General features: G+C 56.7%; 6 protein-coding genes across 6 annotated transcripts; 3 read left to right on the top strand and 3 right to left on the bottom strand.

The window, feature by feature from the left end:
• Window positions 1-436: 436 nt before the first annotated feature.
• C8A04DRAFT_13253 (uncharacterized protein) lies at window positions 437-3,481 on the top strand (the record flags this gene model as incomplete). Its single annotated transcript, XM_062777639.1, has 5 exons — window positions 437-554; window positions 620-718; window positions 819-1,446; window positions 1,476-2,563; window positions 2,646-3,481. 5 exons carry the CDS (start codon window positions 437-439, stop codon window positions 3,479-3,481), a joined length of 2,769 nt encoding a protein of 922 aa, XP_062635737.1.
• A 449-nt stretch (window positions 3,482-3,930) lies between these two features.
• C8A04DRAFT_29991 (Endoribonuclease L-PSP/chorismate mutase-like protein) lies at window positions 3,931-4,762 on the bottom strand (the record flags this gene model as incomplete). The annotated part of the gene is made up of 3 exons (XM_062781213.1): window positions 3,931-4,051; window positions 4,278-4,439; window positions 4,653-4,762. The coding sequence occupies 3 exons, from the start codon at window positions 4,760-4,762 to the stop codon at window positions 3,931-3,933; spliced, it is 393 nt and encodes a 130-aa protein (XP_062635736.1).
• Window positions 4,763-5,461: 699 nt separating this feature from the next.
• On the bottom strand, window positions 5,462-7,833 carry C8A04DRAFT_29990 (actin-like protein ARP9; the record flags this gene model as incomplete). The annotated part of the gene is made up of 3 exons (XM_062781212.1): window positions 5,462-5,507; window positions 5,574-7,389; window positions 7,494-7,833. The coding sequence occupies 3 exons, from the start codon at window positions 7,831-7,833 to the stop codon at window positions 5,462-5,464; spliced, it is 2,202 nt and encodes a 733-aa protein (XP_062635735.1).
• An 841-nt stretch (window positions 7,834-8,674) lies between these two features.
• On the bottom strand, window positions 8,675-10,852 carry C8A04DRAFT_29989 (putative E3 ubiquitin-protein ligase ARI4; the record flags this gene model as incomplete). Its single annotated transcript, XM_062781211.1, has 1 exon — window positions 8,675-10,852. The coding sequence occupies one exon, from the start codon at window positions 10,850-10,852 to the stop codon at window positions 8,675-8,677; it is 2,178 nt and encodes a 725-aa protein (XP_062635734.1).
• Window positions 10,853-14,545: 3,693 nt separating this feature from the next.
• On the top strand, window positions 14,546-16,096 carry C8A04DRAFT_13255 (uncharacterized protein; the record flags this gene model as incomplete). Its single annotated transcript, XM_062777640.1, has 2 exons — window positions 14,546-15,663; window positions 15,745-16,096. 2 exons carry the CDS (start codon window positions 14,546-14,548, stop codon window positions 16,094-16,096), a joined length of 1,470 nt encoding a protein of 489 aa, XP_062635733.1.
• A 3,964-nt stretch (window positions 16,097-20,060) lies between these two features.
• C8A04DRAFT_13242 (uncharacterized protein) lies at window positions 20,061-22,918 on the top strand (the record flags this gene model as incomplete). Its single annotated transcript, XM_062777635.1, has 4 exons — window positions 20,061-20,427; window positions 20,496-21,766; window positions 21,902-22,561; window positions 22,619-22,918. 4 exons carry the CDS (start codon window positions 20,061-20,063, stop codon window positions 22,916-22,918), a joined length of 2,598 nt encoding a protein of 865 aa, XP_062635732.1.
• Between the last annotated feature and the right edge of the window lie 440 nt (window positions 22,919-23,358).

Here is a 23,358-nt window from a genome sequence, read left to right as displayed (position 1 = left end):
TTGGCAGCAGCCCGATTCTCTTTTTTGGTCTGGGCATGGGAGGGATCTCGGTGGGCTCGGCCAGGCTGTTGGCGAACCTCTGGCCGGCAGACGGACAAGAGTCCCCCCCCCACGACATGCGAGGGGCTTCGCTGACTTGCATTCTCATTCCATTGCGCTTGTTCGCTGGTATGTGTTTGCTCCATGAGCGGGTCTCGGCTGCCAGGAATTGTTTCGAGATTCTCTCTCCTGACTATCACCTCCCAATTTCGCGCGATTCCCTAAGTTCCCGCAGGGCGGGTCAATTTGACTGCATGGTTGGTTTGACAGATTAGACATCGTGATCCATACAAGACAAATGCTGGCCCGGTGTTCGCTCATGAGCCGTTCTTCTGCCTGAGGCGCGTTTCTTTTGCTCAGTGGCACTCATTAACGGATCAAACAACACCCGATCGCCATGTTGGGAACAAACCTCCTCGCCGGCCTGGCTCTCTCGGCCTCGGTTGTCGTCGGCCAGGCGGTATGGAGCCCTAACCAAGTCAGCACGTCCATTTGCTCGTGGGGCGGGCTTCGTGGTGAGTTTCGTCCTCCCAGTATCGCCGAAGCTTTTCATGACCATGCGACTAACCGTCCCGATTAGCGGCGGTCCTTCATGACACTTTGTATCTCGATGGCGGGAAGCTCTGGTGGTGGCCCACCTATGCTGATGGCTCGACGAGTCCGATCCCGGTAGACGACAGTAAGTAGCCGTCATCTCTCTCTCGCGGTGCCCTAGCTTCGTTGAGGAAGGGGTACAAGAGTGGATTGGGTGTGGGTAATGGTGACTGACTCTACCCCAGACAATCCACTGGGACTCGTTTACACCTTGAACTTCAGCACTCCGTTCAAGACGACGGACAACATCACGGCCCTCTTCGACACCATCACAACCGGGGGTGGGAACCTCAACCCCCGCGCGCCCAACTATGAAGACGGCGAGCTGCTCTACAACGACTCCGAGTTCTTTCTTTACGGCGGCACGATCTCGCCACCGGGGGACAACCGTTCCGACCCCGACCCCACCAAAGTCCTGTGCTACGAAGGGTATAAGTACGGGGTTGATCATACGTTCAATCCGTCCTTTGTCTCCAAAGGTCTACCGGAAGACGTGACGCAGTGGCTAGCCTTTGGGGGCGCCGCCAGCGCACCGTCGGAGAACCTAGCCTGGTACTTCTCAGGCAATAGCGCACCCAAGCGAGGGAAGATATACAGCGTCTACAGCAACGTGGAGGACACAGCGCCGGTTCGGGTGTCGGACACGCTCATCACGTTGGACATGGGCCCCGGGCAAAGCAAGGAGGTGTTTACGAATGTCACGCTGCCGCCAACGACTCCGGGGCGCGCTGGGTCCGAGCTGGTGTGGGTGCCCGTCGGGAAGCGTGGGATCCTAGTCGCCATTGGCGGTGCTGTGTACGGCGACTTTGCTTCGTACTCCTGGGAATCCAAGAACCTATCAGAAAGTGTGAGTTTACTCGGAATTCCTCAGCCACCACAGCCGCTAACCAAAGCCCACAGGCCAAGACCAGCCCCGGATTCATGGCCACCCTGGATATCTACGACGTAGAGACTCGCAAGTGGTATCGCCAGAAGTCGACGGGCGGCCCGAGCGACGCGCTCGTCAGGGGGTGTGCCGTGGTGGCCGCTGCGCAGGACGGCTCGAGCTTCAACATCTACTACTACGGCGGCTACAACGGGCGGAACATGGAGGACCCCAAGGTCTTCACCGACGACGTCTGGGTGTTGTCACTGCCCTCGTTCATCTGGACCAAGTTGACGTCAGGCGATGCGAAACAAGCTAGGGCCGCGCACAAGTGTGTCAAGCCGTACCCGGACCAGATGTTCGCCATCGGAGGCGCAGCCGCCCTGACTTCCGAGTACAAGTGCCTGAGCGAGACGATCCGCGTGTACAACATGTCCAGCGGCGAGTGGCTAGACCGGTACGACCCGGCAGTGTGGTCTGAGTACACGGTGCCCGACGCCATCGTGGCCAAGATTGGCGGCAGCGGCACCGGGGGCGCTACGGTGACCAAGCCGGACGGATCGTGGGGTGCCAAGGAGCTGGAAGGCATCTTTGCCACGGCGTACCCCATGGAGAAGATCAAGACGTACTATCCGTACGCATCGGTAGGCCCCATCAACAACACCAACCCAGACGCGCCGCCGCCTCCTGGATCCGAGGGCGGAAACGACGGCGGTGGCGGTCTCCCATCCTATCTTCCACCCGTGCTGGGCGTGGTGCTCGGCCTCGTCTTTCTCACTATGGTGGCCGTGCTCATCCTGCTCTGGCGGCGTCGGCGGCTGCTGCGCCGCGGCGGGCCGATGAGCGAAGCCGGGACCGAGGACACCAACGGGAACCGCATCGCTTCCTGGCTGCGCGGCCAGACCAACTCCCCATCCGGATTCAAGTCGCCGCCCACGGTAACGTCGTCTGACTATCTACCCGTTAGCTCTCCCACTCCGGATCCCGATAGTAGCGTTAGCGCCGCCCAGCCGGCGTCCATCGCAGAGATGATGGGCACTGGGGTGCCCGTAGCCGAGTTGCCAGGTATTTCTTTTCTCTCTCTCTCTTTCTTTTCTTCCCTCTCCTTTGCTACGCGCAACGCTCTTGGGACTCACACGCTTTCCAGACACCTCCCCGCCAGCTGCTGAACTCCACTCCGCTGCGCTCTCGCCTACTTCCGCCACTGCTGCCGGCGTTACCGCTGCCGGGGCCTCGCTCAACAACAGCACCAACTACTCCTCAACTCACCAGACCGACCACGCCAGCACACCCTCGCAATCGCAACCCCCATCGCACTCGGCCTTCCCCATTCCGACTCCGCCGCCGCCCATGGCCCAAGTTGAATCCCCAATCTATTATCGCCCCGACTCGGACGCCCTTCCCCGCGGCGTCATGACCGGCTCGGCTGCGACATCGCCGACCAACACTAACACCAATGCCACGAACACCCCAGTGTCGCCCGCCCCCGTCGCGGTACAAGGCGCTGCGGGCCGTGACAAGTTCCTTTCTGGGATTTCCAACCTCTCAGAACGCGACCGCGCGCATCTACGACAAATCAGCGATACCACCATATCTTCTCTTGCCACGGCGCCCGGCGCTGGTGCTGGCGCTGCAGCTGCGGCCGGAGCAGCAGGCGCGGGGACCACATCCGGCACTGACAACAACATCGCGGCCAGGGAACGTGTGCTAAGCGGCGTCAGCATGCTCAGCTCTGCAACCACATCCGGGCCTAGCGGGACAACAAGTAACAGTGGCGCGCCTGGAGGCGATCCCCGCGTGGTGAGCAGCCTCACCGAGGCTGCCGTGGTCTCCCCGCTCACCACGACTGCGGCGCCCGGCAATGGTGGTCATGGGCCAGGACATGGGCTAGCGCAGGGACCGAGTAGTCCATTGAGGAGGAGTGTGTTTTCGGAGAATCTTGACAGCAGTAGTAGTGGAAGTGGGAATGGGGGTGGTAGCTAAGGAATGGGGGGAAAGCGGCATGGAGAGGAGGTTATTCGATGATGGCAATGATGATGGCTACGCTGGATCCCAGGCACTCTTTTTTACTGGGCAATGACGCAAAACGACACGCTGCATGAACATGATACGGAGCGGAACATTCTTTTTTTTTCTTGCGCAGGGAAGGCGTTATACCTGGTTTGAGGACTGGCTATTTCGTTTTGGTTCGGTGTTGTTTTGTTTGGACAAGCCATTACTGCTCCGCTTTATTTAGGTGGGAGAAGGGGGCTTGTGCTGGTGTTCTGATTCACATATCCCTACCGCTGGATGTACTGGTACACTTGGGCGATGTAATACGAAGATGTGTTTTTACTTTTCAATATGGAACAATTGTTCTATGTATGGATTCAACCATTGGTTTGCATTGTATTGAATGGCGTCCCCTATTTTTAATGACCAGCCAGTTCTACTTACGCCCGCTCCTTCTTGGCCGTTACTTCAATCTCAATCTTCATCGCCTCTTCTAATAGCTCGGCCTGCACCATCGTTGCCGCGGGCCGGACCTCGCCGAGCCATTTTCGGAGGACGGGCCTGGACGTTTCAGCTTCTGTATCTGTATCCCTCCTGACTAAGAAGAAAATCATCTTCACAGTGTTTTACACAACTCCACCTGATCAAGCACAACAAGGACCCAGGAACTCAAGACTAACCCTTGAAACTCGAAACTAGAAACGGGGAAAACAGACGAAAAGCAGCAAACAACCAGCCAAACGGATAAACCAAGAACACCAAAAAAAGGAAAAAAGACAACACATACCACGTCTTCTCAAAATCCCGCCTGTCCGGCAAAGTATACTGCACCCGCACGATATCACCCATCTCTGCGCCCGCTTCAGCCAGCGCAGCCGCAATGTTGAGCATGCACTGCTCTGCTTGCTCGACGACGTTGGGGGAGATAGTGTTGGTTTTGTAGTCGTATCTAGGATGTCATTTTCTCTCGGTTAGTCTTGTGTTTCTATTTGGTTGGTTGGGTCTACCGGGGTTGATTGGTGAGAATAGCTTAGGGGGTAGGGTGACAGTGAGTAGAGAGTAGATATAAGCTTGAGATAAGAGGGGAGGGGGAAAAGGGGGGTGACTCAAGAGGGAAAGCTGGTAGGAGATACGGGGTATCGAAGAATGAAAAGAGTACTACCCCGTGCATCCAGACACAAAGATCATATCCCCCGACACCACGGCACGCGAGTAGCCGATTAGAGACTCGAACTTCGAGCCGGAGGAGATGAGTCGCCGGGTGGTGGACATGGTAGCGAGAGAGAAGGGGATCCGAGAGGAGACAGAGAGGTTGACAGATATAGATGTTGAGACGGGATAAGTAAAGATGTGAGAGGAGGACCGAACTATCCTCCTAGATTCGGGATTGGGAAAGAAAAAGTAAGAATATAAAGAGGTTCGAGAATGTTAGTGAGTGAGTCATGGTGTGACCCGGTTGTTCAAGGTTGGACAGAGAGCTGGGTTGTCGGTTCAAGAACCCTAACCCTGTGAGGATCAGTTTTTGACTCTATTCCCGCGATAGGCGTGGGCCATATACTCGCGAAACGGAACGGTGTTCAAGGGTGGACCTCGACCTTACGGCAGCATGGACCTCCATGATGCTACTTACACTACGTAACGGCATGGAGCTCGGTTCCCTACACACAACACAAGGTGAGTCAGGTACTAGGATAGGTACATGGTCTCCGTTGTCAACACAGAGCTGTAAACAGCTACCAGCCCCAGTATCCGGGGTATAAATTTACATTCTCGAAACAATCCTCGCTACGCCTACCCGAACACTCCTCCATCCTCCCCAAACGAGCTAAAAAAAGGATAACAGAGGAAAAAATAATGAAGCCGACTTTTGCCGTAATAACAAACTCCTGACACTCAGGATAGGATAGCCTAATTCCACTCTCCTCCTGCACTGGCTCCCCATATCAAGTCACTCATCCAACCTCGGGCTTCTCACCCGAGCATGGAATGCGACCGCACGCCCTTGGGACCAAGTTCACTGTATTCGCTGTTAGCAGACCGAAATCAAATGAAGAAAGGGGGGAAACAGAAAAAAAAAACTCACTTATAATCCACCCGACTCAAACTCATCAACCGCTGCGCCTCCAGGCCCTGCGCATCCAAATTATGGATACAAAACGCCAGCCGCGCAGCGACCTGCGCGCCAAGGAACATGGCCTCCTCAAACCCGTGCTTCGTCCACTCCGTCAGATACGACGGCAGCGGCGCCAGCCGGATGTTGGTCGGCGTCTGGCTGTGGAAGTGGTGGCTGGTGTGGGCATTCCCACCAGCAGCGGCGTCGCCCGCGTTGTTGGGGTTGTTGGGCGCGTTGGGGTTGGCGCCCGTGGTCGCGGCCAGGAGCAAGGGGTTGACGCTGCTGGTGGTGGGCAGCTGGCCGGAGCCGGAGGCCGTGGGGGTTTGGGAGCCTGTGGCTGAGGGGGTGCCGATGTTGGAGGGTAGTTCGGAGGTGAACATGGTGGCTGTGCTGGGGGAGATGAGGTGGCGCGCCTGGAGGGTCTGGAGGATGTTGTCGCGCAGACCGCGGATGCGCGCGCCGTTGCCGACGAAGACGAGGTTCTCCCAGCAGCCGGGGCGCATGTACATGTCTTCGATGCCCTGCACGGCGTGGTAGATGGCGGCCACGATACGGTCGATTTCGCGGCGGTCGGCGAACTGGAAGCGCTCGAGGCCGACTTCGATATCGCGGCGCACGCGGCGGGTTACACGTTCGGTGGCTGTCGTCGTTGTTGTCGTCGCTGCGGTTGACGGAGCTGGGGCGGACTCTGTGGGTTGGACTGGTTGCGGGACCGCAGGAGTAGATTGGGCTTCGGCCTCGGGTTTCTGCTCTTCAGTGCCAGTTGGTTCGCCCTCCGCCTTAGGCTCATCACCAGCCGTCGCTGTTGGTGCAGCAGAAGCAGCACCTTCGGCAACAGCCGGCGCTTCGGTCATGCCAACATCCTGGCCGCCGTTCTCCTTGGGCGGCTCGGCGATCGGGACATCCTCCGTAACGAGCTCTTCGTAGTGGAACACGCCCCGATACCGCTTCGAGTTGGGAAGCTTAATAGCCTTAGCGGCAGCCTCCGCAGCTGCAGCCGCCTCCTTATCCTTCGGTTTCCGCCCAGGCTTCCCCTTCTCCGCCTTTTCCTTCTCCTTCTTGGCCAGAAACTCCCTCGTCTGGCCGCTCGCGACAATATTGGCTACATCAAGCACCCCGTCGTCGTCTCCACCCTCTCTACCCTCGCCGTTGGTGCCATTCTCTCCGTTTCCGTTTCCTAGAAGGCGCTCTGCTGGTTGTTCTGCCGGCTTGGCCCCGTCGCCTGATAGTGCCGATGCCCCAGCCGCCGCCCCGTTCCCAGGTCCAGCAGTACTAGCAGCAGCAGCAGGAGCAGAAGCAGTCTCCACGGGCAACTCCACGAGCTCCGGTTGCTCCGGCGCGTACGGCAGGACCTCGCAGACAGCACTCTTCTTCAGCTGCTCGGCCATATCGTAGTCAAACCCTTTGCTCTCCAGCAGCTTGAAAAGGCGCTGCGTGAAAACCTCCCCACCGCTGATGGCATCCGTATCGGCAGGGCCGACATCGCGATGCGAGACCACGCGGCCGTCGTGAATACACGTGACGTCGACTTTTTGGAACCCAACGTCCACGACCGTCATGTTGGGCCACTTGAGGCCGTACTGGGTGGCAATGCCGCTGTGGATCAGGCACAGAGCGGGTGTCTTGGTCTTTTCAAAGATGTAGCGCGCGATGGTTTCGCAGTCGGGGCGGGTCCATTGCGGCGAGGCCATGAGCATGATTGGGGTGTTGTGGTAGGTGGTAGTCAATTGGGCGTGGACGTGCTCGAGGAAGGCGAGGAAGGCGTCCATGTTGACGATGCGGCCGGCTAGCAGGAGAAATGTCAGCACTTTTCTCTCTCCCTCTTTCCCCTCTCTACTTCGCTTTTCTTATTGCTCCCCATTCCCCATCCGCAAACAAAAGATCACTCACCCTGAATCGGATACACCGCCCCCTCCACCGAATCCACATCCTCCACAAACTCCCACTCCCCCTCACCCTCCCCACCATCCTCCTTCCCCCCTTCTCCAACAACAAGACCCCCACCACTGCCACTCTCCCCACTCCCTTCCTTCTTCCGCCGATACGTATGATACGGGCGCCAGTAATCCTCAGACGACGACGACGACTCGCTGTCGCGGAACATGCGCGTGGGGAACCGGTGCGCGGGCGGCGTCAGCTCGTTGCAGCCCAGCTGAGCCAGCGTGGTCTGGCTGCCCGGGCAGAGCACGAGGACTTGCTCCTCGCGCCACTTGCCCGTTTGCGTGGACATTGTGGTGGTGACGGCGGGGCTTTAAGGTCGACAATTTGGGGATGGATTGGTGTGCGGAGATAGGATGTGGGATTTATTTTTCGATTTCGATCCTTTTGACGCTTCGAATTGGACGACTGCAGCTGCAACTAAGGAATGCGCCCTGCGTTGCGCGCAGCACAACTGTGCAACGGTGTCGTATACGGAGACCGAACCAAAAAAAGATCTCCGCACGGTCTAGACGCCGGTTGTCGCGATGCTCAAGCGACGAATTGAGGCCGGGCAAGTCGTCGAAGTCTGTAAACTTCGAGAGGGTATCGTCCCTTGCGGTGGTGGTGGGGAGCTCGAGGTTGTTGGCGCGTGCACGCGTCGCTGGGTGGACGGCGGAGAATTTTGGAGCTCGGACGGCCTGAGTGGTTTGCTGACATAAGCAGCTCACCCTGTGCTTGAATGTGAACATCAACGTAACGAGTTAACTACCTTGCCAACCAAGTCGACATATCCGTAAATCACAAGTTTTGCTGAAATCTCCTCCAAACATAGTCTATTGATTACCAATTAATCTGTGGTATGCTGCTACTATGCGGGTACAGAGCCGTGAATCTTCTGTCTTGGGTATCCCTTTGTCCTTCCAACACCCCGTGTAAATGCAAAGCCCGTTTAAAACAGAGTCCATCCAGAGCTTCCCAAGTCCCCTTCATCAATTCCTCATCAGTCTCGTACGCCAGCCCCAGCCGTGTATCCCATACCCCATACTCTGTCTGTAATTCCCTTACTCCATACCCAATATCGCATGTCCCGTGTTTCCAATCGCTCTTATTGATCTCCTCTTTGCCCCCAACCTTGTCCCCTCTTGGGCTCCCTAGGGCGAAAGAAACTCCACCACGGTATCGCAAACCTCAGCTATCGTCGGCATACGCCCCTGACGAACCGCAGTTTCCATCCCACCGGCGGCCGACTGCGATGTAGCCAACCCGGTTTCAATATACCGCACCTCGGCCGCAGACAATCCCTCCTTTTTCTCCGTCTCACTCCACTTGCGCTCCGCCTCCTCTTTCGCCTTGCGCATCACCTCGTCATCGCTTTCAATCCCCCACAGATTACACTTATTGCACTCGGCACACTGCTTGTTCGCATCGCCGTTGGGGCGGAAATGGTTGCAAAAGTGCTGGTACCCGACCTCGCCGCTGTTAGCGCTGATGTCCTTGCGGCAGACATAGCACATCTGGTACCCGCACGGGCACGTCATCTTGTTGCACCCCGAGTTCTTGACAAACGACGTGTTGCAGCGCGGACACACGCGCTTGACCGCCATGCTCATGGCCTGCTCGACCTGCGTGCGGAGCGCGACGAGCGAGGACTCGTTGCACACGTGGACGTCGACCCACGCCTTCTCGCATCCGATGCACGAAGGGCGCCCGCAGTCTGGGTTCTGGCAGTCGAACCGCAGACCGCGACGTCGGCGTCGGCGTCGTCGGATCGCATCACGGAATTCTTCGGGGATGTTTCGATCCGAGTAGAAGATGAGGCCGAAGATGACGAGGGGGATGATGAGGTAGACGAAGAATACGAGCAGTACCAAGCACACCGAGAGCCAGAGGCAGGCGACGCACACAGCCTTTATGCTCCACGTCGGTAAGAGCAGGTCCCACTCGTCAACGGGCATGTATATGTCGTCTACCTCGGCATATGCGCAAAAGGGGCACCGTATCAGCGGCAGCCCACTGGCGGCCAGGTTGTGGTCGGCCAGTCGGTGCTCAAATTGCCGCATAACCTCTGCCCCATTCTTCTCCTGGAGCATGGCTCGGTGAATATGATACGGGGCCACGAAGCCACCACATGTCGTCGACTCCAGAGCCGGACACCGCAGGCTGCCCGTCTCCTTGTTGATATTGTGCTGCCACCCTTGCCCAAAGATCGCCTCGGAAATGCAGTGCTGCACACACCGGAAGCAAACCATGTGGGCAGCGTCACCGGTGCATGAAACAAACTCCTCAAACGCCGACTCCGTGAAGCAGCAGGCACACTCGATCATGCTCCCGGCCTGCTCGGCCTCGGCATTGTTGAGCTCCATGGCCAATTGACGGTCACTCGCGTCGCGCGCAGCCTGGGCACGCTCCGTCAGCGGCGTAATCAACGCCGCAAACAGCTCCCGGTCGAGCTCCGCGCTGCTAGTCGGCTTGATCGTCGGCACGATGGACCCCCGGCCGGTCGATTTCCAGACAACCAGGGGGTGGCTCTCCGCCTCGGTGGCTAACACGGGGCGACGGCGGAGAAAGAGCGACGAGAGTGTAAAGCGCCAGGATTTGGACGACAGGTCGACTAGGGTCTGACGGGCGTCGAGGTAGGAGTAGTTGTGCTCCGCCAGCACCGCGTGGATCGCCGAGCGGGACAGCCCCTTGAACTCGTGGTACGCAAGCGACTTGACCGCCCGCTTGTACTCGGCGCTACGGAAGGTCTCTTTTAAGGGAACCAGCCCGCCACCAGCACGAGCATCAGCACCGGTACCAGCACCAGTCTTCCCTCCTCCCTCTTCCCCACCGTTATTATTACTCCCCGCGGCGTCGACGGCGGGAACCTTCCACCGGCCCTTGACCCACGACGCGCGATTCTTCAGCAAGGCGTCCGCTACCACGGCTAGTCTTGATTCTCCGTCAAAGCTCGCAAACATGTCCCGGAACACCTCGATCTGGATGTCCGGGAACACGGCTGCGAGAGCATCCAGACACGCGTTCAGCTCCCGGAGGTCGGGCGGGGGCGGATCGACGGGTCGCAAATCAGACTCATCTGCGATGTGTTCGAGTGCGGTGTCGGGCATTCGTGACTCCTGGGACGACGTGGAGGGTGGTGAGCAAGCTGGTGGTGTCGTTCGTGTCGGTTGTAGCGACTCGGCGCTGGTCGATGACGGGATTTTTTTGGTAGATTCTTTCTTTCCGGATTTTCCTGCCGCTTCTGTTGTCGCTGCCTCTGCCGCTGTTCCTTTACCTGCGCGGTTCCCCGATGATGGTGCGCCGACACCGAATAGATTTGAGAACCCCATGATGGCGGCCCGTGGTGGATGATGGACTCCTTTTGAAATCGATAGCTACATGCTCGGTTCGGAGGGGAATTTCGGGTTTTTGTTGCTACCTGTGCGTCGTGGAGGTCCCGGCGGATGTTTGGGTCATGGTGATGCTCACGGGAGGACGCGTTGACGGGTTCAGTGCGTGGTGGTTGACTGCACCGAGGTGGGTTGTTGGTTGTTGCGTCAGGGAAGCTTGGGAGGTTTTGTTGGGACATGGAGTGCCTGGAGGGGTGCCAGGCGGTGCTGAGAGAGGAGCCTATGTCACGAGCGCAGAGGGCAGTACCGCCCTGTAACTCAGGTACCAGGGTACCTAACATGGCACGTGTTTTGGGCCCGTGCTGCTCAAGAGTGTGGGCGTGACCCTGGGAACCTCATCCAGAGCCTCTTTGAACCCGAGAAAGTTGTCCCCTTTCACACATGGATTGATACACCTTTGACATTAAAATATGAAGCATAGATGACTATATCAGCGTGCATATAAACTCTCGGCATCGTTTAGGTTGTCACTTTTATGGACGGAAAGGCTGCATATCGCTCGCTCCTTCTTTGTCAGCATTTGTCCAGGACGCCTGACCCGTAATTGACATACCAGCTTGGAAGGGACGATTCTAGTCAAAAACGATGAACCTGTGACCATTGTCCCGACCCAATCCCAATCCCTTTTCAACTAACTACACATACGTCTCAAAGTCATTTGCAGGATGAGACCCTTGACAACCCCTAAATCGGCCTTGGTGAACTCTCCAACCAGCCTTGTTATGTCTACTAATAGCGGCCCCGATCCGTCCTTTGGCCAAGAACATCAAAACAAGTCAGAGGCTTGCTTCGCGGCGTTCCAGCTTCAAGAGTTGCTAGAGCGCTCATCAGTGAGACATATAGCCAGAAGGACTTTTCTACTTCACGTTTTGTCTAACTACAGGAGTAGCATCAAGCAGTCGACCGCCTGGTTCAAAGTATCCACAAGCTCCAACTCTGTAGCCGGGTCAGGGTTAGGGTTCGCTCGCCCAGCAGGTGTCTGTTTGTTGACGGACATCTCCGATATAGTTATTCATGTTGCGGCCGATGAGAAGAATGGGGTCCAGACCATTCCATATCTAACGTTAGTAAGCAGTTCATCAACACTGCGGCGGCCTCACAATGTGTTGAAAATACGGGTGGGCGAAGTCAAGACATCCAAAGCTGCCTGGACACGGCTTTGCTCACCCGATGACTCCCGTCTTGTCCTGGGGCAGTTAGGTCCCAACAGGCCAATCATCACCCCCAGCTAATCGATACGACGACATGTCACTCTCTCGCCTCCTCGTGGGCACCCGATGGCGTGGATGGGCCGTGTTCGCCTACATGCAGTCGGTGTAACCCCTCTCCCCATAACTTTCTCCAGTAAATCCTAAATGAACGTGTAGGAATAAGAGCCACTACAAGAGGAGGGGGCGGGGGAGAGGAAAGAGGGCACGAGGTGGGCAAGTGAGACAACCACCAATCCCAAACGGGACCGTCCAGTCAGTATCCCCCGCGTCGAGCAGACTACAGGATGCAACAACACATCGTTCATGAGCACTGCGAACCATTCCCACAGAATGAGTTTGCCAGGCGTGCGGGTCATGAGTTTACTTGCCCGCCTTTTCGGGCAGATTCCTCCCTTTCTGTCCGCCATTTCAGACAATTTGGACAGCGGTGGCCACTGCTAGCTTAGGCTGGGCAGGAAGGGAAGGCTTCTCGAAGACATTAGCTTCAGATCTCGTGAGGATCGGCGCCAGTGATCGGCCCCCGCTGCGAACCGGCCGGTGGCCGATGAAGTGCAAACTCAAAATTACCGGGGAAAAAAGCGGGAAAAACGAGAGACAACAGGAGAGATAATCAGAAATCACTCTGGGACCTGCAAGCAGAAAATAAAATAGAAATGCGAAGGGAACGAAGAAGAGAGAAACGGGTCAGAAGAGACACAGCACAAAAACCCAGAGAAACAACCCCCAAAGGCAAAAGAAAAAAGCCACGATTCAACCAGCAGATGCCCTTCGTCATCACATCGGCCTCGTCACACCTCCATTCCGTCACACAAAAGGCAAAACTGCCAGAAGCAGGCACTGGAAGGGGGAGGAAAAGTGAAACGGAACACCAAAGAAACCCCAAAAGGCGGAGCGCATCTGTTGAGCCGGACACCACACGAGGATGGGATCGCTAACCCATCAACCACTCACCTTTCTCCGTGCTCCGATCGCTCGCCCGCTCGCTTGCGCTGGCTCACCGCCCAAACTCCCGGTGCCACCCCCCCAGTCCGCTCTTTCGGGAACCTTGAGAAACCCAGCACCGCAAGTGGTCCGCCAGACATGACCAGAAGGCATTGCGTCAAACTCAATCAAATCGATTCAATCCCCAGCGATCGGGCTACCAGGATCTTTTTTTTTCTTCATCTTCCCCTCTCGCTCCTCCAGACTTTTGCAGGCACGTGGACAAAGGTGTCCGCCTCTGTTGTTGACCTGTCCGAAGAGAAACAGAAGAGCGGACGCCCGAAAGAATGAGACCCTGCAACCAGCCGGCCAACCATCGATGCGTGCACGCAGAACCGGCGGTTTGGTGGTGGGCGGGGGGTTTTTAGCGGCGCCCTGATGGTGTGGTGTTGTTGCGTTTTCCCCTGATCTGGCTTGCCTGTCTTTCATTCCACCCCTGCTTCTGCTTCCTGTCCCTGATGCCGGACCTGCTTGCCCCGTCCTGACGACACAAGCAACGCTGCGTCGCTGACGCAGGTCGTGTGTGGTTGTGTGTGTGTTCTGCTGGGTCGCTGGGGTTGGGAATTTGGGTGCAGATGCCTTCTGCAGGCCGGGCATGGGTAAAATCTAGTGGGCATGGGGGCCATGAGTGCTCTGGTGTGTCGTGGTCGAACGGGACCCCCCGTCCGGACCTGCGTTGTCTCGAAAGGCTCAGCGCTCTCTCACCGACTTCTCGCCTCCGAACTTTCGGTGTCGAGCGGTGCAGCACCGCTTCCAATTTGCCATCCTGTCCCTGGCTGGTTTAGATTTTGAGCTTTTTTTTTCCGTCTCTTGACTCAAAAGAGCCAATGAGCCAACTCACTCCATCATCCAAAAGCCAGCTAACGCAAGGGGCAGTGGGGAGTCTTCCAAATCCCAGGGACTTAGCCTTGCCAGCCAGCCAAGCAGTCAAGGGTTTGTTGTCTCTTCCTTCTTTTTTTTCCTTGCCATCTTCTTGGTTCTCAGGCTCTGCTGCATTGCTGTTCGTCGACTCACCAGGCACGCCAGCAGCACAAGGCTCGGAAGAAAAAAAAAGAGAGAGAGAAAGCTGACAATCGACCGCCAGAGAGTCCGCTGCGGGCCGGTGATTGGTCGTAGCTCTCTGTCAGACGCAACACGCAGGCTCTGCCTTAGCGGTGTGTACTGAATGTGGAAAGGGAATAAGTCTGGCAACTCACCCGGTGTCCCATGTCATCGGCCTCACCTTGGTCTTTTTTATTATTTTTGTTATTCTGGACCCTCTGGAGGCCAGACATCTATTAGCAACTATTAGCAATCAGCCTCCTCGACGGCAACTCTTTGGCTCCTATCCCTCTTCGGCTGACTCCTCTGAACCGACGGCATCTCAACCTACCGATGGGCCCAGCTGACGCTCAGCATCTCTGGTGTTCCTTGGTCCTCCCCCTTCCTCCGTCGTTCCAGCATGGACTTTCTCCCCGTTGAGCTGGTCCGCCTCATCTTCCAGCACTGTGATGGCCCCAGCGTGAAGGCCCTCCGCGAGACCGCCGGGCGGTACGCCGACGTGGGCTACGAGTACCTAATCGAGCCGCACTTTCTCGCGGTTGACTGGCGTGATGACATCTCACGGCTGCGGTCCATTGCCGGTCACGACCGACTCCGCGGTGCCATCCGCTCGCTGACCTTCAAGTTTGGCAAAATCGACGCATACAACAATGCTTGCAACAGCAACACCACTGCCTCCATCGCCTCCTTCGACGCATGGCACCCAACGGCCTCCAATGATGACGAGCATGGGCTCAGTTCCCCCGGCTCGCCCTGCTCGCCGAGCTCGCCTAATTCGCCCTTGCAGGACGCCTGGATGCGTTACTTTGAAATCCAGGTGGCCACTCGCAACCTACCGCCGTTACACGCCCGCTCCGCCCTCCTCGCGGAAGCCTTTGAATGTCTGCCCAACCTCCGCGAGCTCAACATCAACCTCGCCAGATCCCCCTATGACTTCCCCTTACTGCAGGACGTCTTCGACACCCGCGGCAACACCACCCCCAATCCCAACCCCAGCAGCAACAACAGCAAACGCGACCGCGAACAGAACTGCAAGAACCTCAACGCCATCATCGGCGCCCTCCGACACGCCCCCCATCTCGAGTCCCTCTCCATCGACCAGCTCCCCCTCGAAATCTTCCGCCTGCCCGACGACCGCCGCCACTGGCTCGCCAGCGCGCCAACCTTCGCCTCCCTTTCCCGCCTAACCCTCGTCCTCGACCCGCCCAACGGCCTCCTCCCCTCAGCCCGCGCCCGCGCCCTCAACGGCCTGGCCGCCGTCCTGCACGCCAGCGCCAACCTGACCCATCTGACCATCGCGTTCCGCAACTACCACCGGCCGCGGGAGAAGTTCCATCTGTCCTTCCGCGCGCTGTTTGGAGGTGGTGGTGTTGAGTTCGTCTACCGCCGGTTGACTGATCTTAAGCTGGAAGGGGTTACTTGTGGCGAGCAGGATCTGAAGCGGTTTATTCTGCGCCATGGCGCCACGCTGGAGCGGCTGAGGCTGGGCGGGCGAGGGGCTGTGGCTTCGGGGAGGGTGTCATCATCTTCATCATCCTCTTCGTCGTCTTCTTCCTCGTCCTCGTCCTCACTCCCGCCTCCGCGATCGTCGTTAGCAAGTACCGGCGGTGTGCATCTCCATGAGGGTTCTTTCCGGGGCCTGTTTACCGGCCTGAGGGGAAACATGCCGCGCCTGCAGCGGTTTCATATGGAAGGGGATGCTCAGGCGGGGGATTTCATGACGAGTTCGCGGGAGATGTATGTGTTTAGCCCCGTGACAGATGATCAGTGGGCGCCCCTGGATTTGGATTTGGATATGGATGAGTTTACTATTTCGGGGGGAAGATATGGAGGGGAGCAGCGGGAGGAGAGAATGACGCCTCGTATCAAGACGGTGAACTGTTTGGGACTGGAGCGGTTCTTGGTTCAGGGGGGAGAGTATCCCAAGTTGGGAAGAACGCTGATGGTTTAAGGTTTTGATCAAGGGGCGCCGGAAAGAAGAAAGAAAGAAGGGGAAAAAAAGAAAAACAAGAAAAAAAAGAAGGAACGGAGGGAAAAGACGGTGGGCGGCATCAACTGGCTTCATCTTGTTTACATCGCTCCTCATCACAGGCTATGCTTCTCGATCCGCCCTGGCGACGGACGACATGGCCACACCGGCGTCTTTTATTTTCTTCGCACATACACCATAATTACGCAGCACACAGCGCTCGGCACACAGAAAGAGAAGGATGTAAGGAAGGAAGGAAGATAAAAGTCAGGGAGAATGAAATAGGGATCAGAGACACGACACGACACGGATGTACATACACCCACACGCACACCACAACTACACGCACACAACACAACACCACACCACGCTCACGACAACGATATTTTAACGACACTTTTGACGACAAAACGACTCATTGCTTATTTCGCTTCAGCACAGCATTAGACTTGGCTTTATTTTTGGGGCAAATCTCCCTCTCATAAAGGGACTTTTTATTGTTTTTCCGGGCTCTCTTAACGGGGTAACGGCGCAACACAACATTTAGATAGAATGCAATGCAAGCAATTGTCGGTAGACATGAACGCAACTTTATTTCTGCTTCTTCTCCGCTTGACTATTTGTGCATGTTTGATCGTATGTGATATACTGAGTTTTAGCTAGCCTGTTCGTTACGTAGCAACTGTCGTCGGCTACGGTTGGGTAGACTTAAAAGTCTTTCTTTGCGCTGCCCTCTCTTTGCTTATATTCATCCCCCAATGAGTTACCCATTCCCGGAACTCGGCTGTCTCTCAACCGACCGGCAACCTCGGAGTTCCTTTTATTCGCGCCGCGCGTCGCCGAAGACCGACTGTGGAGCGGCCGGTCCAAACGAGCCGGTTGTGGGAACGATGAAACTTAATCAGACGGAGCACTACCCGCACTCGAGCCGCAACGTTGTGGATACCTTGCCTCCTTGGCTATTTGTTATTTATTTACAAGTCAACATGTCAACATGTGTACTATGTAGTGAGTGAGTGGTATTTACTCTCTCCACTCGGTCTAGACACTCTGGGGTTACTTCTCTAGGTCCATTGTCCGGTGACGAGTTAGCTGACTCCAATCCTACATACGTACATGCTTCGGCCATGGTCACGCAAACATGTCGGTAATTGGTTGTCTGTGGGACCAAGTGAGTGTTACCACCATTGTATGTAGTATCTGTGTTTCTACGAGTGAGTAGTCATATTTGTGAACGGCTTTTGGTGATTATGCTACTTTTAGGTGTCACACAAAGGCCACGCTGAATTTTGACCTTCATCCGAGGGCGGTTTTACATGTAGCTGGGGTGATGTGCTTGCTCGGCTAGGCAGTGGCAAGGTTGGTTAAATCCGGACAACTGTCGGAGGCATGGCCCCCTTCAATTGCTTTGCTGGGGTTGAAAGAGATGTAAAACATATGATCCGAGCTGATGAGGTAGCTGGTATGTGAGTTATGGCGAGAGAGGGGGCTCTGGTCTCACGGTTACACGCAATTTATCGCCGAAGACCACTTACATGATTTCATCCCAAAAGGACTGTGGAGGCCAAAACGCAGGCCGGCAGTACACCAGGTTCGCCACGGACTTTGTTGACTTGAAAAAAAAACTCTCGGGCGACGAGGCCGCCCGAGTCCTTGCGAGGACAAAGGAAAAGACACTACCGGCTCTGAAGAAGGAGGGATGTCCCAGTTAGCCGAGGGGGGAATGTTACAGACATGAAAAGCAAGGGCGGGGTGTTGAGGTCCAAGCTGACGAGAGCATACGGTACACCAGCCGATGGTTTGATTGCAATGTCAGACAAAGTGGTCCAAAAGAGCAGTTTGGCCGACGGTTTGTTGTTGAAGCTGACCGGATCTTAGACAAAGAGGTTGGTTGTTGTTAACCTCCCACATATTCAGCCTGTCTTTGATGACTATATGTTTTCTGTGTTGTGAAGACGGCCCGATGGTTGTTATTGGTGTACTACCACATGGTGTGGGAATGTCAAAGCGGGTGTTGCTGTGGCTTAGGATGAGAAGCCATCCCGCAGCGCGTGGTTGGCATGTACTTGTCCGAGACATTGGATCATGTCTTGGTGCAGGTGTTGGTGCAGTGCTGTTGTGTTACAGAGTGTTCCATCGCCGCTCGATAACCACCGAGTGAGCTGTTGCTTTTGGGAAAGGATACAGCCAACAGAAAGAGGATCGTGACCATGAGCCGGCGCAAGAAGATCGATGGTCAGATCAGGACCCAGAATCGAACCTGTTGGAATCATATAATTGTCGGAATGCGAGGGAGAGCAACATAATGACATGGTGTTGCTCAAAGGCCCTGTCGGATTCTCCCTCGGTGGACTCGGCTTACAACTAGTTAAATTGAGGCTACATAGTAGTTAGTTAACAACAAAGGTCAAGAGAGAACCACCCGAACAGTCAAATGACAAAACGATAGTGCATGCACGACCATGAAATGAACCAGGGGGCAGCAGGGTGGGCCTTATGCCTGCATTTCTCGTTTCTTGTTTCAACTCGTTCCTCCACTAGTGTAGGTTACTGATGGAATGGAGAGAAAAAGCTTGGAACTGTCGAGACTGTGCATGATTCTGTGTCGGTTCTTTGCCTGCGATCTCTCTTGTTGGCTGTGTCTTAGATGAGAGGGCGACGACATGCAGCGCCGGGTTCCGAACAGCTTGCTTCTTTGGGATATGCTCGATTGTGCTGCAGCGGATTACATCCAGGGCTTCCTTGGGAGGTGGAGAAAAGAAAAAGGTTGAGAATTGAGATGTCTTCCGCTCTAGATCTTCATGTGGCGACCAGGGGCTGGGCAGGCAATACCAAGCCGATCAACCATTAGCGGACGGCTGGAACCGTGCCAATTCTGGCTGAAAAAAAAGAGATGCTCCAGATGTTTTTGCACTTCACGATGACTAAAGTAGAAGGCCCCTCCTTCCTCCTTCCTCTTGCGCTCCTCTCTCGCATCCTCCTCGGCCCCTCATTGCACGGCGAGTCCTCACGCCTCTCTTTAAAAGCGAGCGCTCCTTCCAGCACCCAACGGCCACCTCTCGACCTCACCTTGTGACCGACCTGCCTAAAACTTAACGGTTGGGTTCTTGGTTTCTGGGGGAGACTGGACCACGCGTGGCTTGGGTCGGCAGGGTTAGGCGGGCCGGACTCGACGGCGTTGAGATCGACGGGCTGTTTTTTCTTTGCAGGCTTGCAGCCCACTGCATGTCTCTGGCCGCGACCATGGGCCCCATTCCCCGCCACCATTGCTCCGCCGCGAATTGAAAGCGTAATTCTCCCACCATCTCATTGCTACCAGACACACGGGAGCCAAGCTGCACGTTGTTCGCGTGCTACTCGTTCCTGCACATCGGCACACCCACCCCTCAACTTACCCGACACGGGAGGCTGCTGCCCCTGGGAAAGCAATCTGGGAACAAACTTTGAGGCTAGCGTCATTGTCATTGCTTGTACCTGACCGCAGGGGGTAAAAGCAGCCAGTGGGCAAAAAGTGGCTTCACAGTGTCCTGCGTAAAAAAGAAGAAAAGTAAAAGACAAAAAAAACAGGTCGGTGCTTGGTTCAGGTGTTGGACCCCTGTCGTGCTGGCCCCGGCCCTCAGGCTTGCTTTTCACTGCACTGTTGGGGACCCTCGAGCCCCCCCTCGAAAGCGGGATCGCCGGGGCGTGCCCACGTCACTGCCCACCAAGCGGCCCAGGTCAGGCTCTTGGTTGGGGATCGCCCTCAGCCTTGATTGAAAACGGCGACGGCACCCTCTCTGCCGCAACCGGCTTCTCGACAGCCAAACTATTCCTCCCACCCTCCAAGACCCCCGCCGCGCCCACCGATTTTACCTCTCGCGCAGAGAGAGGTACGGTCCGCGAACAACCGTTTCGGGGAGCCTGGTGAGAACAACTGCTCAAGGCGCCGAGCAGTCGGCTTCTCACCATGTATCGTGTCTCGGCTCTGCTTCCCTCGTGGGACCGGTCGAGACAGAACAACACGAATACCCCCCCTGTACCGCCCGTACCGACGAACGCTCCCGCGAACCCGATCACGGCTAGGAACACCATCGCCACCTCCACGCCTGCGACCAACAGCAGGAATAGCAGCAGTAGCGGCCCCGCACCACAAAGGGCGCCTGTCGGTGCCCTGACCAAGGTCTTTGGATGGGCAGGCAGGGTCGTGCCCGCTACTCGTCTCAACACATCGACGCCTACAGCAGTGCCCACCCGCTACGGCCGAGAAACGTATTGGCCGACGAACCTCGACAAGGAGTGCGACAAAGCTGCGCGGATTATCAAGTCGTTCTGCTGTAGGTTCCAGATGTGCAGGAAGGCAAGCGGGTCGGTTGTCTAGGACGGGGGGCTAACAGAGACGCAGTTGACGGCTTCCTGTCGCAGGACTTCGAACAGACCGAGAAGACCGATACGACTGGGGATTCTTCCGAACGATCCGAGACAGACAGCAAAAGCGAGACGAACACGACCGATTCCACGCCAACGCCAAATTACATCACCAAGAAGATCCCCCCACGAATCATCCAGAATGCCGTCGGTCTCGCCGTCTTCTCATGCATGCGCTCGGGTCTGTGGATGTCCGGGTCTGGGGGTGCTGGGTTGATTACTGCGCGCAAGGCCGACGGGACATGGTCCCCACCATCGGCGATCATCCTTCACACCGCTGAGTTGGCGTTTGTGATGGGCGTCGATATTTACGACTGCGTATTGGTCATCAACAGCGTACAAACACTTGAGTTCTTCACGCGCCCACGGCTTGTGCTCGGCGAGGATGTCAGTCTCGCCGTTGGACCCCTGGTCGCGGCTGGGGGCAAGGAACCTGAGATCAAATGGAAAGAGATCAACGACACCGTTTTGACCTATGTAAAGGCTAGGGGCAAACATCAGGCGGTGGAACTGGACGGCTCGATGGTGACAGAGCGGGCCAACGAGAACGAAAGGTTTTATTGTGAAGGTGTCACCATTCTCGACATTCTCGCGGGCAATATCCCCAAGAATGTGCCCGAGATGCGGCCGCTCTTCGAGGTTATCAAAGCCGCAGAGGGTCGTTCCGACTTCGACAAGGCGCTTATGGATTGGCTCGCGCAACAGCCTGCACCGGGCGATGCCGATATCGCAAGCCCGAGAGAGTCCATAGCGACTCTCACATCACCCACCAAGCTTGCGTTTGGTGTTCCCGACGCCAGTGACCCGGACCCGTTTGGCGTCATCGGCTTAGAAATGGCCGGGATTGAGATCCGGGAAGCCGGTAGCAAGCTGCGGCCTGCTAGCACTCAGTTCGAGTACCAACCGGGGCCTAACAGCCCGCTGTACGGGAGGTTTAGTCGCCAGAGCATGGACACATTTGTCTCGCGAAGCAACCGAGGCAGCTGCATGTCGGCGCGGACACAGGCGACCACATTGACAGACGCTTACACCCAAACCGATACCGCGAGCAGCGCCAACACCACGTTCAGTCGGGCCAATAGCGATGACGGCAAGGAAGTGGTCGAGAGGCTGCCCACGGTCATGGAGCCTGACGAGGTTGATTACACACAGGTTGACACGAGCATCATCGAGAAGTTAAAGAGGAGGACGATGGAGTTTGCCGCGCCGAAACCCGCCCCCTCTGAGCCGACGCCGGCTGCCGAGACGGTGCCTGCTCCGGAGCCGAGTAACAAAACTCTATTGCCCATCAACACGGCAACACCTGTCGACGACGATAACGCTGCTGCCGCTGCAGAGCTGAAGACCCCAACCGCGATTACGGCCGCTGAAGCCGCAACTGAGACGAGCACGCCAACGGCACTAGATGTTGCGACGGTTGAGCCTGTTGAGATCACCGAAACCCTAGAACATGCTGCCACGGAAGTGCAGCCCGAACCGTCCCAAACCGCTGACCGGGAGATTCCGACCGAAAGCCCCAACACTGCTACAGCCGAAGCGCAAGACGACGATGCCGATGACGAGGACGACGAGGACGACGACGAAGGAGATGAGGCTGTCATCTGCGAAGTTGCCACCGCAGCAGCCCGCCCAGCGCGCACCTCAATTCAGCGTTCGCAAGTCACCCACGTCATCCAAGCGAAAGGAGCCATCGTGAACATTCCGAAGCGCATTCCCCCACCACTCCCCGCGCGCAGCCCAGCCCGGGCCTCACGAGGAAGCTACGGCGACGTCTCCTCTCTGAAGAGCCCGCTCCGCAACTCGTTCCTCTCAGTCGCCTCCCGAACCTCCATTGACGCTCCGTCTGTGGACGGGAGCCCAAGTTCCCCTGCCTCATCCCACCCTATCGAATACGCCGAGTCTCCCTCGCCAAAGCGCATGCCCCAACCCATCAGCCTCCGACACACCAAGAACTCTTCATCCGTCAGCACCACCGTGGCAGTCGACGCCCTTCCCCTCTCTCTCCCCCAGACTAGCTCCTCTGCGGCGTTCCCGACCGAAGCCGTGTCCTCGCCTTCGGAAACCAAGGACGACGCCACCAAGGATGAGAACCGGGAAGAGATGACGCCCCCCTTGTCAGCCTCGTCCCCCGTCCCGCCGACACCCCGCACACTTGAGCACACCTCGTCGGCAGACGATGACTCCGACAAGGAACCGACGACGCCACAGACGGCGGAGACCGACTTCGACACCGCGTCCGAACGCCAAGAGTCCGACGACGAGGATGTTGAGATCAAGAACCAGCCGAAGCCGAAGCATGAATCAAAGCACTTTGATGTCCAACCCGTCGATATCGAGCCGAAGATTACCGCTTCGTCCCAGACGAAGAGGGGGAGTGCCACGGTTGCGCCGGACGCGTGATTGGTTGGTGGTTGGTGATCCTGAGTGGTTGGAACGATCTGAATGCATTCGAAAGGAGACATACGCAACTCGGAAATAATGACAGTAATGGACAAAGCATTATATTACGTACGACATTGGGCAATTTCTTGGACACCTAAGCGGGAAACATTTCGAGACGCGTCAGGGCTGGCGAACGTGAGGGGCCTTGTGGCCCGGCCGTTGACGTCGATTAATGAGAAAAGGTCACATTACACATGGGACCAAAAGTAGGGTTCACGGTACGGTTGAAACCAGGAATACAGGATCAGAGGGTTCCTTTCCTTGCTTTACCGATTCGACCAATTAGTCGGCTAGTCAAGCAACCAGGCCGGATGGATGCTGCACCCGCAGAACCATCCCTGACTCGGGCTTAAATCCCTCGGTCAGTCGGTTGGCGTTTCATGGTTCTATGACCTAGG

Source organism: Dichotomopilus funicola (assembly GCF_033296635.1).
Source record: "Dichotomopilus funicola strain CBS 141.50 unplaced genomic scaffold C8A04scaffold_45, whole genome shotgun sequence".
Classification (NCBI taxonomy): domain Eukaryota; kingdom Fungi; phylum Ascomycota; class Sordariomycetes; order Sordariales; family Chaetomiaceae; genus Dichotomopilus; species Dichotomopilus funicola.
This window is presented reverse-complemented; position numbering and strand designations above follow the sequence as displayed.